The sequence below is a fragment of the Staurois parvus genome, unplaced genomic scaffold (genome assembly GCF_062004578.1).
Source record: "Staurois parvus isolate SC_StPar_1 unplaced genomic scaffold, SC_StPar_1.0 ptg000634l, whole genome shotgun sequence".
In the NCBI taxonomy this organism is placed as follows: Eukaryota; Metazoa; Chordata; class Amphibia; order Anura; family Ranidae; genus Staurois; species Staurois parvus.
Genome location: NW_028318430.1, coordinates 1,997,552 through 2,016,085, shown reverse-complemented (window position 1 = coordinate 2,016,085; position 18,534 = coordinate 1,997,552). Strand labels below are relative to the sequence as shown.

Sequence of the window (18,534 nt, the reverse complement as noted above, 5' to 3'; positions counted from 1 at the left end):
GCATACAAATTGAAAGTAGATCTGAAGGAAATTGAATGAGAAAACTGTATAGTGTATGGCCAGCTTTAATCTTCATGCATGCAGTAGGGCAGAACAGTGCACATTGAGGTGTAATTCTCTGCCCAGTAGTCACAGGTGTAGGGTACAGCCTGCTGCCAGCAGCCTGTTAAAATGATTGACAGGACGAAATCCACCGCAGCTCTTAACTGATATATGCACATCTGGGTGGTACTTTAGTATACGGATGTATGGTCAGTTTGTTTGGGACAATGCATACATTCCTGCATGAAAGTACTGCTGCACAAATGTTTATCAAAACTATATTTTAATTAAAAAAAATACACTTAATTATTGGTGCTCACAATCACCATAACTTACAAAATTCCTATTCATGTCTACTAAATATGAAAACTAAAACTGTATTACGTTATTAAACTACAAACCTTTACCAACTTTAAGATGTCCCTTTTTTGTGAAACTGAAAATTCGAAGCTACACAAAACTCTAAGCAACTTGCATCTGGAGGTTGGCTTTACACTGTTGTAGCATTGATCTTCAGTGCTACATGTGCAATGTGATAAAATGACCCAAGCATACATTTTGACAATGCTGTGCATTACGTGTGTGGCAATTAGTTGCAACATGCTGCTTTGCATAGCAATAAATTAATGTAATTTAAAAAATTTAAAGAAAAATAAGCACTGTGATGTGTTGTAGCAACATACTGGTGCACATTGATGCTTGTTTTCATATGCATTAACATGCATTGCGTCAAGGAAACCCAACTCTAAATGGGCTGCTGAATACTCATCACACTAAAAAGGTGCATATAATTTTATTTTAGAAACGTAGTGCACCACATTGTCCAATAATAAGTGCTGTGGTGCACTGCATCGCATGTGTGAATGGCACTGAAGTGCACCAACACCAGTTTTCAAGTGCTTTCGTCACATTCCTGCATCACACTGATGTGAATACAGAACCGTTTCTTTTCTTTAAAGAAATTTCAGGGGTTCAGATCCTTGATATTTCATAAGAGAGGTTCTACTCCGGCCACACCTGCATTTAGTAACACTAAAACAGGAAGTGCTGCATATAGATCATTCTGTTCATTCACAAGAGATGGTAAACATGTACGACCTTTCCTTTTTTTTACTACCTTAGTATGTACAGCCCTGGCCAAAAGTTTTGAGAATGCCATTATAAAAACTGAGGCAGACTTTGTGAAAATTTAATATTTGTGTCAATTTACATATACTCCAGAATGTTATGAAGAGTGAACAGATGAATTGCAATTAACTGCAAAGTCCCTCTTTGCCATGAAAATTAACCTAATAAAAATAAGTAAAATCTTTCCACTGCATTTCAGCCCCGCTACAAAAGGACCAGCTGTTGTCATGTCAGTGATTCTGTCATTAACATGTGTCAGTGTCGAGGAGGACAAGGCTGGGGATCACTCTGTCATGCTGTTTGAATTACAATAATAGACTGGAAGCTTTAAAAGGAGGGTGGTGCTTGAAATCATTGTTTTTCCTCTGTTAACCATGTTTACCTGCAAGGAAACACGTGCAGTAATCATTGCTTTGCGCAAAAAAGGATTTAGAGGCAAGGATATTGCTGCTACTAAGATTGTACCTAAATCAACCATTTATAGGATCATCAAGAACTTCAAGGAGAGAAGTTTTATTTGTTGTGAAGAAGTCTTTAGGGCACCCAAGAATGTCCAGCAAGCGCCAGGACCATATCCTAAATTTGATCAGAGCACCACCAGTGCAGAGCTTGCCCAGGAATGGCAGGTGTAAGTGCATCTGCATGCACAGTGAGGCAAAGACTTTTGGGAGGATGGCATGGTGTTGAAGGGCAGCAAAGAAGCCACTTCTCTCCAGGAAAAACATCCGGGACAGACTGATATGCTGCAAAAGATCCAGGGAATGGACTGCCGATGACTGGGGAAAAGTCATTTTTTTCTGATGAACCCCCTTTCTGATTGTTTGAAGCATCTGGGGAAAAAAACCTCCGGAGAAGAAATGGTGAGTGCTACCATCAGTCCTGTGTCGTACCAACAATAAAGCATCCTTAAACAGTTCACGTGTGGAGTTGCTTCTCAGCCAAGTGCGCTTGCTCACAATTTTGCCGAAGAACACAGCCATGAATAAAGAATGGTACAAAAACATCCTCCGAAAGCAACTTCTCCCAACTGTCCAAGAACAGTTTGAACAATGCCTTTCCGACATGATGAAGCACCTTGCCATAAGGCAAAAGTGACAAATAAGTGGCTTGGGGAACAAAACCTCAAAAGTTTGGGTCCATGGCCAGGAAACTCCTCAGACCTTAATCCCATTGAAAACTTGTCAATCCTCAAAAGGGCGGGAAAACAAAAACCTCTGACAATCTCCATGCATTTATTATGCAAGTATGGGCTGCCATCAGTCAGGATGTGGCCCAGAAGTTGATTGACAGCATGCCAGGGCGAATTGCAAAGGTCTTGATAAAAGGGTCAACCCTGTAAATATTGTCTCTTTGCATAAACGTAATGTAATTGTTGATAAAAGACTTTAACTCTTATAAAATGCTTGTGATTATACTTCAGTATACCATAGTTACAGCTGACAAAAATCTAAAAACACAAGCAGCAGAGTTTGTGAAACACAATATTTGTGTAATTCAAAACATTTGGCCAGGGCTGTATGAATGAATAACAGGTGATGAACACTGATCATCTTAGTGTTCATTCAGATGGGCAAAGGATCAGTAAATAAGTATCATCCACGAGCTCATCCTTAACATCTGGATCTGCCTGCACTTTTTCCCTGCACAGTTCACTGTCTTCTCTGTTACAAGCAGGGGGAGAGCAGGGAAATCAGTGGGCACAGCTGAGACAACAAGGGAAACAGAATGAAGTGGTGTGCCTGTACCCACCTATCACTGGATCATCCCCACTAGGCGCTTGCTTCTCCTGCTGCTGCAGGTGGGGAGATTAGTAGAGCCTTACCACCCCTCTGTGTCCTCCATTCTCTTTGCTAATGTCCAGTGGGGGAGGATCTGAATCTGTAGAGCTGGGGCTTATCAACTGCTGATCATAGCCATTTAATCAGGAATAGCAAGGCATACTGTCCTGGCTGGAAGCTGTTCTGTGCTGCCGTATGCCCTTTGTCGATGGCAGTGAAAGGTTTAAGTGTCAAACATTTAACATCTCTTGTGTTTGTGAAACTGCATTCTGATTTTGTCCTTTGTACCCCATCCAACTCCCATCTTGGCACGCTCACAGATAGCACCCCTTACTTTGATTTCTGGTTTGCAGCAGTCAGGCATGGCCTTTTACTTGTCTGCTTATGTTACTCGCTGTCAGATATGAGGCATGATGTTGGCAGCTTCTCATTTATTTGCTACTCTTGTAAGTAATGTGATGATTCACCTGGGCCTTGTAAACAATCATCATTTTACAAGGGCAGATGTCATTCTCCATGTCTAAATGCAAATATTTTATGTGCACATCACAGAATGTAAATATCCATGTTCAAATTGTTCTTTTCAACAATGTTTTACAGAAAATGTATATTCTACACGTACAGTTTACTTTAAGATTATACCCCCATAAATAAAACACATTCTTAAAAGACTTTCTGCTCTAGGTTCTCAGTAAAGAAGAGTATTCTTGTTGGCTGAAATTTCATTTACAAGCAGAATCCTCATTAGAAAACCGTGAAGAGCTACTGTTCCAATCTGCGGTCCGTCTGGAGACCAATCTACATTTGCTGGGTGAGTTTATTAATCTTGCTTTCACAGAATAGGAGGAGGCTGCACGATGCTCCATGGCTACATACTTTTGCAGTTAGCTGATAATATTCAAGAAGCCTCTTCAGCAAAAGATATTTTGATTACAGTCATCTCAAGCCACATTTGCTAATTAAATCCATGGGAGTGTGTCTTCCTCTTGGCTTCCTTCTGTAATATCTGACTATTAACCGACACTTTTAAGGTAATTGTCCTGAGATTGTCGTGTCATAGCCAGAACAGTCTATGGTACTGTAATTACTAGCTAGTGATCGGTTTAAGCAGAAAGGATGTTTTCCTAATCTTAAGTAATGGTTAAAATATTTAATTATGAACATCTGGTGCCTGAAAAACTATTTAATGTGCACAGATACTCTTGATAAAACACTGACAGTGTTTCAGATTTATGACACTAGCAAAAGTGACCTGGCCATTACCTTGATGTGAGTGTATAATTGAAAGTATAAATCACTGTTGCCTCTGTGTGTCCTTGTTTTAGTCAAGTATGGCTTGCTGTGAGGCGGGGCATCTTGTGCTATATTAGACGGAAGAATCTAAGATGTATTTTCTGCCATTCCTTAAAGCTGAACTGCGAGATAAATGTTTTTCTTGAATCATGTGTTTTTGTTCTTCCAGAGCTGTTCAATAATCTAGTATAAAAGCTTTGCCTGTCTTCAGGAGTTTCCCTGTAATAGAGACCAGTCACTGCTGCTCTGTGTCCTTGTGCAAAGTGACTGGTCTTTTTAACCAACTCCTGCAGTTTTCTGCAAGCAGCTTGCAGTGGGCTCTGCCTGCTGGGTCCTATTCACAGCTCTGCTTTCTGTACGTACTATGTACATCATAGTGATGAAGTCACTGCTACTTTTTATAAGGCAATAACAGGATTTGCAGAGGTGTTTGGTGCACACAATGTACTGTATAATGTAAGCATTTGTGATCATTTTATATCCTTCAGGAATCCTGTTGTCCACAAATCCCTTAGAGGCAAAAATGATTTCTTGCAGCTAATGTCAATTCTCAATAAAGTGAAGCTTTTAGGGTTGTTGTGAAAAACGTATAAGACTTCACTTCCTTAGGATGTACCTGTATGTCCTCAGGCTGAAGTAGTTGTTCCAGGATCATGGCTGCAGCCAGGGTCCCAATACCAATATTTTCAGCCAGCGATTAACTTTATTGTAGACGTGATTGATTGGCTCTACAGCCGCCCAAGCACTTCTACAGGGCACAGAAGGGATGTGTTGACGAGAGATGGTCAAACCCTGCAGATATGCTGCAGGTGTGATTTGAAAACAATGCAATAATTGCAGTCAGAGAACTGGGCATATGTTGCATTTGAGTGCTGGAGATCACTGTGTCCTTACAGCCTATATTTGTGTTCCCTATAGTCCCCTCAAATATGGTTACTTTTATATTTTATATTCTTCACTACAAGATCCATTCTAATACAAAGGCAATACATTAAGAAGTGTAAATGGAATGCCTAGCACAGAAAAAATTAAAAGTGTAAAATAAACATAACTATATACATGTCAAAAAACCTGAATCTAATGAATATTTTTCTTGCACTGCCTGGAGCTGAGTATATTATCATTGTTTCTGGATGAGCTGCAAGCTCAGGTTCAACACAGATGACAGGCGAAATCTAATGACGTGACTATCTGTATCCGGAGAAATAAAATGGGGAGCTGCAGGTTCTGTAGCTTTCTACCAGTTTTAAGGATGCTTTAATATGTAAAATTATCAATCTCTGTCCTTTCCAGGTGCTACAGGTATAGAAGACCGCTTACAGGAAGGTGTTCCAGAGACAATTACTAGACTGCGCAAGGCTGGAATGCAAATCTGGGTTCTGACTGGAGACAAGCAGGAAACAGCTGTAAATATAGGATATTCTTGCAAGCTTCTGGATCACGATGATGACATCATCACATTAAATGCAGAATCTATGGTATGACTTGCTTGTGTCTGGAGGAATGTTTAACATTGTAGGGCTAAAAGCAGTTACAATATTTTAAAAGTGAAGGCCAGTTACTAATATGTAAACCCTTGTCCAAAAGTGGAATGGATGTAGCCTTACAAACTTATCCACCTGTCCTGTGCTGCTGATTCACTTAGTTATAGCTGCAGGCAAGGGTCACAACAGCAGTGCATCTCATCTGGCAAAATCTGAACAGGCTATATAAGAATGGCAACCACCCCAATTTATATGTGGCTATAGATAGATATTCCTTATGTAAAGTGATCTATATTTACTTTGCACTTTAGCCTGTGTTTACCTTAGAGCAGGGTCTCCTAACTTTCTAATTAAAGGGCCTGTTTACTGTCCTTCCTCCCCTGGGGGGGGGAGAGGCAGACCGTATCCGTGGGAGTAGTAAATACTCCAGCATCAGTGAGAGTAATTTAATGCCATGGTCATTGGGTTAAAACATGCTCAACAAAAAACAAAGCCTAAATTATGGACTTAAACAATAACCTTAAACAAGAAAAAATCAAAATTAAGGAACAAAACTTTTTTTTTTTTTTCCTGTGGGATATATTGACTTATATACAAGTAGGACTTTGATATCAATGTTTGAGCCTTTAGGCCTATATTGTTTTGAGTCCAATTCGGTGGAAGTGAAAAAATTAGCATTGCACCTGTGGTTAGTTGGAGGAATAGTGCCCCATGGCTGGTTCCAGTGTGAGGACAAGTGCCCCATCACTGGTGTCCCTGGGGGAAATGTTTCCCCATTGTTGGTGTCGGTGGGAGTAATTTATGTCATAATAAAGTGGTTGTAAAAGCTGGACATTTTTTACGGCAATGCTTTCCTTGCATTAAGGTTAAAATGTCCCTGTATCTGTATTGCCCCCTCAACTCTCCTTTTTATACATGCCTTTTCTCGAGCCAGTGTGGTGTTTTGTCTGCAGTGGTTCTCTGCTGTCTCTCTGCTCACAGAGCCAGCAGCTCCTCCAGTTGCTCTCAATCAAATTCTGTGAGCAGGGCCGAGCCGTGATGTCTGTCTATGGGATGCAGGTAGAGCTCCATAGGACGCAGCTTCCCATGGGGTGCACCAAGAAGAGGAAGAACAAAGGGTGCCAGTGGGGGACCCAAGATGAGGAGGTTTGGGGCCACTCTGTGCAAAACCATTGCACAAACCAGGAAAATATAAAATTGAAGCTTCACAGTCATGTTAAGTCTAATTTTCCTTTAAATTCAATATCTTGGAGTGTACGGTACAGGACCAAGGCCACCCTTCCTTTTTGTTCCTGGGTTACTCTGCATTGCTTGCTACAAAGAAAAAGTATTTACTAGAGTTTGGCATGCAGGGCAGTCCACCTGAAACTGTTTTCTCACACTGATGAGCATTCATGGGCCTCTTTTGAGCATTCATGGGCTTCTTTTGTATACTAATAATACCAGTAGTAGTGGTCCTAGTGGAAATGCATACCTATTCTGCCTTTGTAGTATTGTATAGACTGTAGGTGACAGTCAGCTTTATAAGTCACGGTCAATCCTTTCCTTTCCTTCCTTTGCTTCATTAATGAACACCTTTAAAGTCTTTTTAAGCTGTCTGATTGCTACATCCAAATATTGGTGCACTTTAAGTTTTCTACAGAGGATAGACCAGTGTTTTTCAACCTTTTTTGTGCAAAGGCACACTTTTTTCATGAAAAAAATCACGAGGCACACCACCATTAGAAAATGTTAAAAAAATTTATTGAAAAACTTTTTGACTTGAGGGCCGCAATGGGTTCATATATTGGACCCGGGGGCCGGACCAAGAGTAGATGAATGATGTGTATGTGTCATCCATAGTAAGTATAGTAATATTCCCCCATAGTAAGCATAGTAATTCATCCCCCATATAGTAATTCATCCCCCGTATAGTAATTCATCCCCCGTATAGTAATTCATCCCCCATATAGTAAATCATCCCCCATATTAAGTCCTTAAGCCCCCCCTGTGTCAATTCACTTACCTTTGCTCCGCGCGTTCCTCTCGCCATTCCGGTGTAGCATGAAAATCTGTCACCTATGAGGATCTGTCCCCCTCGACGTATCTGCGCATGTGCCAGTTTCAGGCATTAGCAGCCGATCGGCAATCTCCGGCACATGCGCAGATACGTTGAGGGGGACAGATCATCCTGACAGTATCACGCTCCGCGGGCCGGATTAAAAGGTCCGCCGGGCCGTATACGGCCATTGCTGTTCTAATGATTGGTCTATTTGTGAGCCGAGGCCACATGTTACGGATGAAATTGCAATTTTTCCCACGGCACACCAGACAATATCTCACGGCACACTAGTTGAAAAACGCTGGGATAGACTATCCTCTTTAGCTCAATAATAATTGGCCAAGTGCTGACTGACAAGCTACGGGCTTGTGAATTAGCAGTGGTAATACTGATAGCCACATCTCCTGCAACTTTTTTTTTTTTTTTTCTGTAGTGCAAGCAGGAACAGACTACATGAGGGTGGCAATGCTACTATTCAGGCGCAGTGCAGCATTGTTGCCACAAATTGCCGGAAGCTGCTATAGGGGGCACTTTATTGGCAGGATAAACCGGTATAACTGCGACTTTTTCAGGGTACTGAGAACTATAAATGCAACTGCACATACAAGCAAGTGCTGTAGCAAGCATATATATTTAAAAAAATATATATATATTTAATTCCCATTTAAATATATGTAGGGGGCAAAATAAATATGGTCCTCTGCAATGAGCACTTTTTAAAAGGGTATCTGAAAAGTTAAACCCTTAATTTAAAGTGGTTGTAAACATTCAAGGTTTTTTACCTTCATGCATTCTATGCATGAAGGTAAAAAAAAAAAAACCTGTTTACAGCAGTTCCTCACAGTCCCTTCAATACTTACCTGAGCCTTATTGCGATCCAGCAATGTGAACGACAGCCTTGGCTGTCCCGGGTCTCTGCCTCATTGGCTGAGGCAGCAAGCGGGAGCCATGGGCTCCCTCTGCTGTCAATCACAGCCAGTCAGCCAATGAGAGGGGTGGGGCCAAGCCATGGGCTAAATGTGTGAATGGACAGACGGAGCAGCGGGTGCCCCATAGCAAGCTGCTTGCTGTGGGGGGCACCTGACCAGAAGGAGAGCCTGCGGGGGACCTGAGAAGAGGAGGATCCAGGCTACTCTGTGCAAAACCACATCATAGAGCAGGTAAGTATAGACATATTTGTTATTTACACCCACCGCCCAAAAAAATGAATCTTTGGAATTGCTTTAACAATTTGTATACTAAAGCAATAGTTATGACAATTTTTTTTTTTTAAATCTGTTAATTGCTAATGCTCTTTTTTGCCTTCTCAACACTTCCAAAATACGAAAACTCGAAAAGGTGAATACGGAGTACTGCAACTGCTGAATGCGATTATATATTCTGTGTGCTTAAGAATCATGAATTCAAATGTCTTTAGTAGGAATGGTTGGGGGAGACCCAATTTGCAACAATTTTCAAGAGAATATCTTTTTTCTGCAGTTGCTGACAAGTAATTTTGTATAGTAGCTAAGATGTTGGACTTGTTTTATGTCCATGTTGTTATATTCAGATATAACAGAATATAGCTATGCGTTGTGCTTTTCAATGTGAATATATAATGGCAATGGTAGAAGACAGAGCTCTTAAGTACACACTCTGTTCTGCAGTTTAAACAAAACAATGACTTCTGTTGGAGACATGATATTGTAGCAATATACAGTACATAGCCTTTGTTTGCTGCGACTGTTTGATGTTATTTTTGTGTTGTCTGCCAGGTATGGATAATCCAGCTAACCATTGGGTGAATAGAGTAGGAACATTTTAGACTTTTGTGAAGAGCATGGTTTACACAATATTACCTGGTGTAAGTAACCACTGGATGTCTATTTAGCACCCTTAAGGCAGGAGAATGGCAATATTTTATATATACAGTACTTGTCAGGAGAATAAAAATTGCCTTTTTTTTTTTTATGCTAGACTACTTATAAATATTTTGCCTCTTAATTGCCATTAATTGTCATTGTCCCTGCTTTCCATTTAGGAAGCCTGTGCTGCTTTGCTAAAACAGTGTTTGCACTATGTAGAGTCCAAGATTTCTAATGACTCAACAAAAGCTGCTGGGAAAGTAGATTTTGCTTTCGCTCGTAATAACTACCAATGGTCTTCACTGACAAAACAGAATCTTGGATTGGTGATTGATGGCAAAACATTAGCCTTTGCGCTAGATGTAACCCAAGCAGATACATTTATTTCACTTGCTCGGCAATGCCGCTCTGTGCTCTGCTGTCGCTCTACACCCCTTCAGAAGAGTATGGTGGTGAAACTTGTTCGGGACAAACTCAAAGCTATGACATTATCAGTAGGTAAGCTGTTTGTCAATTTTTTTTCTTTCATTTTTACGGCGTATACAGATGTTGTTTGGGTTGCAGTTTTTATAACAGTAACCACTGTACTGTGGAGTCTTCATGGTGGTTATAGATTCTCAAATTAAGGATTCTAGAGCACTGGCACAATTGGCTGTACTTGGGTATGTGCCAGCCCTTGTGTTAACCCTCATAACATATGAGCGTATTCCAAGAATGGAAACGTTTCAGCCCTGGCACAGTGCTCTGCAGGAACGGCACGGGTATGCCGTTCCTGCAGAGTGCATATGTCGGCGATGTCACTGGCTGCTGCTCTGTAGAATATCTCCCACGGCTAATGTTTAGGAGATATTCATTTTTACCTACAGGTAAGTTTTCTTATACACTTACCTGTAGGTATAAAAAGAAAACGAGTTTACTATCACTTTAAATCTTTATTGGGTTGTATTCATTCTGTTTAGTGAAAAGCTTCACTAAGGTCAGGCATGTTTTGGATTTGTGGAAAATAAAGCTTGTCTACACATTTTTCTGTAGGATTTTCAGACCACATAGCACCCGTGAAATAAAATTCATTACCATCCAGGAACAGCTCATCTATATAGCGTAAGCTTGCAATTTAACCACTTCAAGTCCGGACACTTTTACCCCCTTCCTGTCCAGGCCAATTTTCAGCTTTCAGCGCTATCACACTTTGATAATTGCGCGGTCATGCAACACTGTACCCATATGAAGATTTTTTTTTTTTTTTTACACCCATAAAGGCTGTAAAAGCAATAATTTCTCCTTCTCTCTAGCTGCATTCTTGCAGCCATTGAGAAATCCTGTGCGAGCTGTGATTGATCACAGCTTGTCACATGGTACAAGGTGGTTGTGAATAGCCTTGTACCGTGTGACCTCTGTGATCATTCAGATTTCACATGTAGTATGCAATGATGTGAGAAGTGACATCTTGCTTACTACTCTTCATGTGATCACTGAGGTCCCGTACAGACACAGCGGGCGCCGGATTGCGATGCTGCGCGCTCCCAGGGAGCATGCGCAAGCAGGGGGCGAGGATGCCGTTTATAAACGGCCACCCGCCCCTGCACTGTTCCCGTCCGGCCATTTTTATATACATGGGCTGGACGGAAGTGATTAAATATGCATAATCTGATAATTGTTGTTTGCCATTTTTACCCTGATGCAATGTTAACTGTTACTAGGAACCTATACATATAATTGAAAAAAAGAAAAAGAAAACTAAGTTCCTGTTTTGGGCCATGTTTCAAATATTCTTCACTTCCAAATTACTGCAATAAGTACTTTATATTTCCTAAAATGACTTTTGAAGTACCTGGCAAGTTTTGTCAACCCTTTGCTATATGACAGTAAATAACAGACAATGATTTACTATAGGCTGTTCACTTTGCAAGGAAACTTTCCCCAGTGCAGTCACAATGCATCGGGTGTGAACGAGTCCTTAAAGTAGTTTTAAAACCAAAAGTAAAGATTTTCTAATGGCTGCATTATGGGTTTTTTTTTCTTTATATAATTTACACAGCACTTACATATATATTGTACATTCACACCAGTCCCTAACCCTCAAGGGGCGTACAATCTAAGGTCCCTGACTTACATTCATACATACACACACATACTAGGGCCAATTTAGACAGGATAGAATTAACCTACCAGCATGTCTTTTGGAGTGTGGAAGGAAACGGTTTACCCGGAGGAAACCCATGCAGGCACAGGGAGAACATGCAAACACCAGGCAGGTGGTGCCATGGTTGGGATTCGAACCAATGACCCTAGTACTGCCAGGCAGAAGTGCTAACCATTTAGCCACTGTGCAGCCCACAGGCTTTCTTTTCTCTTTTTCACCTAGTGATGCAGCCTTGTAAGGCTGGTTTTTCAACAGAACAAGCTCTCCTGCAAATGCATCGGGGTTGAGACAAATCATTTACCACCGACAGTGATCAGATTGTTTATGTAAAACCTTTTTAGCCTAAAAAATTTGTGCTGTAGCTGCAGTGAGAGTTTGAGTTTGATTCATTCTGTTAGTGTATCTAAATATGCTAGTGCATCTAACACTCGCGTCACCCGGGTTAACAGTGCTGCTGTCCAAAGTTGACTCTTTGTTCTGACATTCAGAGTGGGGACACTTTTTAATGAAGGAAGTATGTTATTGGCAAGATCACCAAGTGAAAGCAGAGGGGAAAAAAAAGCATACGAAAATACTATTGAAGCCACCACATCTAACCATTAGTAAGCTGCAATATACTACATACATCATATTACCTATAATAGTAAGGTTAAATGCCTATTTAAGGGGTCACCCTTTTATTTATTTATTTATTTTCTTAAGTTTCATATAATATAGCGTGTATTATGTGATTTTACAGGAGATGGGACCAACGATGTCAGCATGATTCAGGTGGCAGATGTTGGTGTTGGAATTTCTGGGCAGGAAGGAATGCAGGTATGTTATACTTTTTGTTTGCCTTTTTCTTAAATATTAAGGTTTTGTGTAATTTATAGTCTGAATTACTTAAAGGAATGTGCACTATATTGCCAAAAGTATTGGGACGCTCGCCTTTACACGCACATTAACTTTAATGGCATCCCAGTCTTAGTCCGTAGGGTTCAGTATTGAGTTTGCAGCTATAACAGCTTCAACTCTTCTGGGAAGGCTGTCCACAAGGTTTAGGAGTGTTTATGGGAATTTTGACCATTCTTCCAGAAGCGCATTTGTGAGGTCAGGCACTAATGATGGACGAGAAGGCCCAGTTCAGTTTCAACTCTAATTCATCCCAAAGGTGTTCTATCTGGTTGAGTTTAGGACTCTGTGCAGGCCAGTCAAGTTCCTCCACCCCAAACTCATCCATGTCTTTATGGACCTTGCTTTGTGCATTGGTGTTCTGTCATGTTTGAACAGGGAGGGGCCATCCCCAAACTGTTCCCACAAAGTTGGGAGCATGAAATTGTCCAAAATGTCCTAGTATACTGACGCCTTAAGAGTTCCCTTCAGTTGAACTAAGGTGCCAAGCTCAACCCCACACCATAATCTTCTCTCCACCCCCCCAACAACCAAACTTTACACTTGCAGTCAGGCAAGTACTGTTCTCCTGGAAACAGTTAAACCCGGACACCTGTTCTCTGGAGTGATGAATCACGCCTCTCTGGCAATCCAATGGACGTCTCCACTGTTCTAGATTGCAGTGGCAACATCTGACTCTTTGCATTGTACTGCAAATGTAAGGCTTGGATGCAGCTGCTTGGCCATGGACACCCATTCAATAAAGCTCTCTACGCACTGTTGTGCTAATCTGAAGGCCACGCAAAGTTTGGAGGTCTTATAGCTATTGCAGACCTTTGGCGACTTCTGCGCGTTGACCACACTGTCATTTTACATGGTCTACCACTTTGTGGCTGAGTTGCTGTTCCCAGTTGCTTCCACTTTGTTATAATACCACTAACAGTTGACAGTTTAGTAGCAAGGAAATTTCACGGATGGACTTTTTGCAGAGGTGGTAACCTATCACACCACGCTTGAATTCACTGAGCTGAAAGCGACCCATTCTTTCACAAATGTCTGTAGAAGTAGTCTGCATGTCTAGGTGCTTGATTTTATACACCTGTGGCCGTAGAGGTGATTGGAAACAAAAGGCAGAAAATACACTATTGCCAAAAGTATTGGGATAACCCTCCAAATCATTGAATTTAGGTGTTTCAGTTTGGAAGCTTTGTAGTGCTATAATAGATTTCTTGATTGAATAAAAGTTAATCGTAGTTTAGTTATTCATATGGTATAAAGATACCACAGCCATGTCATATCAATAACGTAATTTGGTAAGCTCCTGCTTGAAATAGTTTAATCTGTCTTTTACACCAAATAAACAAAGCTATGCTCCTGTGTAAGAGTTGTATACTTTTCCCAAAAATGAAATGGGTGCAATACAGCCTATTATGTACCACCATTATTCAGTGAACATTGCAGCTCCCCAAACTTGTAATTACTGGCACCCAGCTGTGGATTTTACAGTCCAGTGCTATTCCGTGTTGGAGCAGTGCAATCGATGGTTCCTGTATGAGTGTAACAACTGTTACATTCCTTATTCATTGTATCAATATTGTTACAATGTATCTTGTTGTAGTTGTTTTGACAGATCAGTGTTTTTTGTTTTTTTTTCAGTCAAGTTGAGGGAAGTATGGCCAAAGCTTTTTTTAGCTGTACTTCTCTTCAGGGTCACAGGACAGGGATGTTTAGTTGTATCACCCGATTTCCGGGACATGTAGTTCCGGGCACCGGCAGGTAGTTTTTCTTTTTTTTTTTTTTAAACCTTTAGCCCTGCTGTGGGCAAGAAGCAGGGCTCACTTGTCAGGTGCAAGCATTTGGGCGGCAGCGCTGCTGCTGATGGCTTCCACACAGCCCACAGTGCCAACCTCCTCGGGACCAGTTCAGCGGGTGCCAGAGTATAGAGGGGATGGAGGAGAGCGTACACGTCCGCTCCCCTCCTCTTGCCCTGACCTGGAAGTGGCGTTATGTCACTTCCGGGTCCCCGTTGACAGATTTCCGGCCTTCGAAATCAGGAAATGTAATACAGTGTGATGTGCACTGCATTACATCTAGTGGAGTACAGAGGAGACAGCCAAGGTCTTTTAGACCCTGAATGTATCAATAAAAAGAATCTGTCACAGAAATCATCACATGATGAAGTTAAAAAAAATAAATAAATAACATTTTTTTTTAATTGTAAAAAAATTCACACACAAGCACAGAACCCCAATGCCACATATACGCACATACAAACGTAAAAGCACACGCCGGGGGACACCTACGCATGAAAGCGGCAATTGGGAAACACGTGTATTGTCATGCACGCCAAAGTGAGAGCGATTAATGCTAGCACCAGACCTCTGTAATGCTAAACTGATGACCTATAAGGGGCTTTAAAAGCGTCACCTATAGAATATATAGGGTACTATGTCGCCATTTCACGAGCGCACCCAAATTTCTGACATGTTGGATATTTGTTTACTTGGTGCAACTTCATCTTTTATAAGTTACCAAAAGAAAATGGGTAAATTTTTTTGCTGTTTTGTACCCTAAATTTAAGTGTATTTTTTACTGAAATTTTGTGTTTCCTAGACCTTTGTGGTAATATCTTATTAAATTGGAACTACCACTATTTTATTCTCTAGAGTCTCTGCTTTCAGAAAATATATAATGTTTTGGAGGTTTTTTTGTAATCTTCACTCTGAAAATAATTTTTTAAACTTGTGCAAAATACTTAAAAGGCCCTAGTAGCAGAAGGGATAAAGGATAAGCCTGACACCTTTCCTGACGAGTACCGATTACACTTAAAGGTCTCCCCCCTCCCTGCTAGTCCCCGGGTGCAGAGCTGGAGACAGGCGAGGAGGAGATAAACAGCGCAATGTTAAAAATAATTAAAAAAAAAAGAGGGACTTTTTATAGCGACTTAAATGTTTAAAAGCTCCAGACATTCCTAAAAGCACCTCAGATTTAAGTACAATTTTGGTTCAGATTTATTTTTTTATTATCTAGACGAGTAGATTGTCATGAGGGACGAGAAGATTGGGACCCCGATTTTAGTCCCTGGACGAGTAGTTTTCTTTCAAAAATTTCCACACCCCTGCAGGAGTACGCTTACTTTTCCCAGTCTTCTGTGAGGAGATGCAATGTCTTGGAAACTTTTTTTAAATACTAATTTGAGGGAGGATGTCATGTTTCAAGCGGAATACAAGAAGTGTACTGTAATTCCTAAACCCTTCCTCCAATTTGGATGTACATACCCTCAAATTAAACCTAAGTGTGCACTCTTTCAGCCCATATCCATAATATAACTATAGCTTGAATATGGTTTTGGTAAATACCTGAAAAAGAACTAAAATTGTGCCTATATCCGAATATATGGTCCTAACTTTATCTGCATGTTCTGATAAAGATACAACACAGAAATTTTTACATCTGGCCTTCAAGATGGGTTAAATAATTTATCACTGTTCGTGCAGAGCCCTTCCCTTTTTGGATTTTCTATGCCCCAGAATTGTTTTCTATGGTGTTGGCAGAAACATTAGTTCAACAGAGATTACAGGAGATTACAATTATTCCATATTTGGAAGATTTGCTCCTATGAGCTTCTTCAGGGTGGCAGCTAAGGGGAAATATTCAGTCCACTCAACAGAGGCCAATGAAACTTGGCTGGCTGATATGGGTCAGCAAGTCGAAAACTGTCTCAGGTGATCCTTTTTCTAGACTACATTCTGGACTCAAAAAAGCCACAGGATATTCTTCCTGCAGAAAAAATTCTAAAGATCAACTCTCTACATTTGTGTCTTTAATGCAGCCTGCAGGCTTCTATGATAGCAGTGATGTTGGCCTTGGGCCTCATGACAGTGAGTTTTCCAGCATTTCCCTGGGCTTGTTTTCAGCGAAGACCCCTGCAGCATTTTTTAGAACATGCAGAGAGGGCACACGGATTCTTGGACAAATTGGTGTATATACTGGCCAGAGTGAAACACTCAATGGTGGTGGAAAAACAAATGGCTGCCAACAGGTCTGCTTTGGAGATGGTCCATTTCCAAGAGAATGACTATGGACACCAGCTGTTGGGGTGCACACTTTGGGCAGGAAATTGCCCAATGTCAGTGGAAGAAATAGAAAACCCTAAAATTAGAGAGAACTGTGTGTGGTTGGCAGAGCCCTTAAAGGTTTTCCACAAGGTCAACATTTCCAGATTTTCACAGTGTCTCCACAGTGACCACCGTGGCATTTCTTAATTGCCATTACTTCTTCCTGCAAAATAAGTGAGTTTCAAGCCCTGTGTATCGGAGCCCTTTTTAAGTCTGGGAGAAATCCTGTAACCATCTTTAAGATACTGAAATCTTCCTAAAGATTAACATTTTATAGAACACAAGAAATTCCCCCTAGAGCAAGCCTGCAAGGTAGCCACTTAGTCAAGTTTTTTTCAACATTTGCCACTATCAGTTAAACCCGTTTATGCCGAAAAGTCTGATCCCGAACTTTAAAGTCCTTCAAGCAGTGGTCCCACCCTATATGGAATGTTTTCGGATATCATCTGAGGTTGTCCTGGAAGACTGGGAAAAACCAGAGTAAGATTTAACAGTAACTATTTCTAGTAGTCTTCCAGGACATTCGAGTTCCAGTCTTGTTTGTTTTATGGGGTGTGATTTTTTTTTTTTTTTTTTTTTTTTTTTTTTTTTTTCGTTTTTTGTTTTTTTGGTGTGTCCTTTAGTCCTCTTATATAAGCTGAAGTGTGTGTGTGCCTGGATTACCACCTTTTAATTGCCTAATCTGGCAATGTGTTTCCTGTTCTGGGGGAGGAGCTCTATATCTCATCGGCTGCCCTGAAAGACTATTGGAAATCGTTACCAGTAAGTCTAACTCTGGTTTTTGCTCTCCTCCGACCCAGGATCATCTTGTAACAAAATATTTCCTGCTGTCAGCTCATGTAGCAGAGCCACTACAGGCTCTGAAAGGATCCCGACCATATTATGGGTTCCAGCTGTGCCCACCCGATCTCCAGCCCTGTGCTCCAGTGAGTGCTGGAGGAGCAGAGCGGAGAGGGTGACTGAAAGTCACTGCACTTCAATCTGAGCTGATCGATAACTGAGCAATTAGTGGTCATGTGATCACTCAGTTCCCAGTAATTGTATATATACGCACGCGCGCACACACCCCACGATAAACACCTGTGTCCTTTCATGATGCAGCATTGCGCCTGTCTGCAGTGGTGATCTCTCTGCTCTCACAGGACACAAAAGCAGCAGTGGTAGCTTTTAGCTCCTTCTGCTGTCTTTTCTGATCCTGTTGGGGTGGTGGCTTAGCTACATTGTGTGTGTCTATAGACACACACAGCCCAGCTCGAGAGCCTCAATAGCAGCAAGCTTGCTAAGGGGGCACTCGGAGGAGAGGACAGCGCTGGGGGAGGGGGACCCCCAGAAGAGGAGTTGAGGCTGCTCTGTGCAATACCATTGCAAGGATGTATGAACATCTTTCATTTTGGGTAAAAATACCTTTCTACCAACTTTAAGCAAACCTATAGACAAAAAATGCTTTTTATTTTTTTACAAAATTTGTTCACTTTAACTCTTATGTAAAAAGACTTTCAGTTTTTTTCAGGGATAAAAAAATAATACATTTGAACAAAATGCCATATGTTATTTGTAAATGGCTTTGCCATTCCTTGCAATAAACAAAAACTAAATTTCAGTGTAAAATAAACCTTTTTCTTGGGAGAATTTGGGAGCTGTCATTGCTCAGCTCCCTCAGACTGGGAATCGCACTGTTTTGCCCATTAACTTTTTAAAGGATATCTATAGGTGAAATTGGATGGAAAGGGGAAAGAATGAAACCCCTGTCAGGTTTTACTGCTTTCTGGTTCCCTATTACAGGTTTGGTC

The 18,534-nt window shown here is 41.0% G+C and overlaps 1 protein-coding gene across 2 annotated transcripts in view; it reads left to right on the top strand.

Annotated features, from left to right (window-relative positions):
* Window positions 1-18,534, top strand: part of ATP10A (ATPase phospholipid transporting 10A (putative)) — a 166,501-nt gene that overhangs the window by 126,253 nt on the left and 21,714 nt on the right. For both annotated transcript variants that reach the window (XM_089693482.1, XM_089693484.1), the window contains exons 12-15: window positions 3,633-3,759; window positions 5,535-5,719; window positions 9,787-10,108; window positions 12,493-12,569. In XM_089693482.1, coding sequence (XP_089549608.1) covers window positions 3,633-3,759; window positions 5,535-5,719; window positions 9,787-10,108; window positions 12,493-12,569 — 711 coding nt within the window. The remainder of the gene's footprint in view (window positions 1-3,632; window positions 3,760-5,534; window positions 5,720-9,786; window positions 10,109-12,492; window positions 12,570-18,534) is intronic.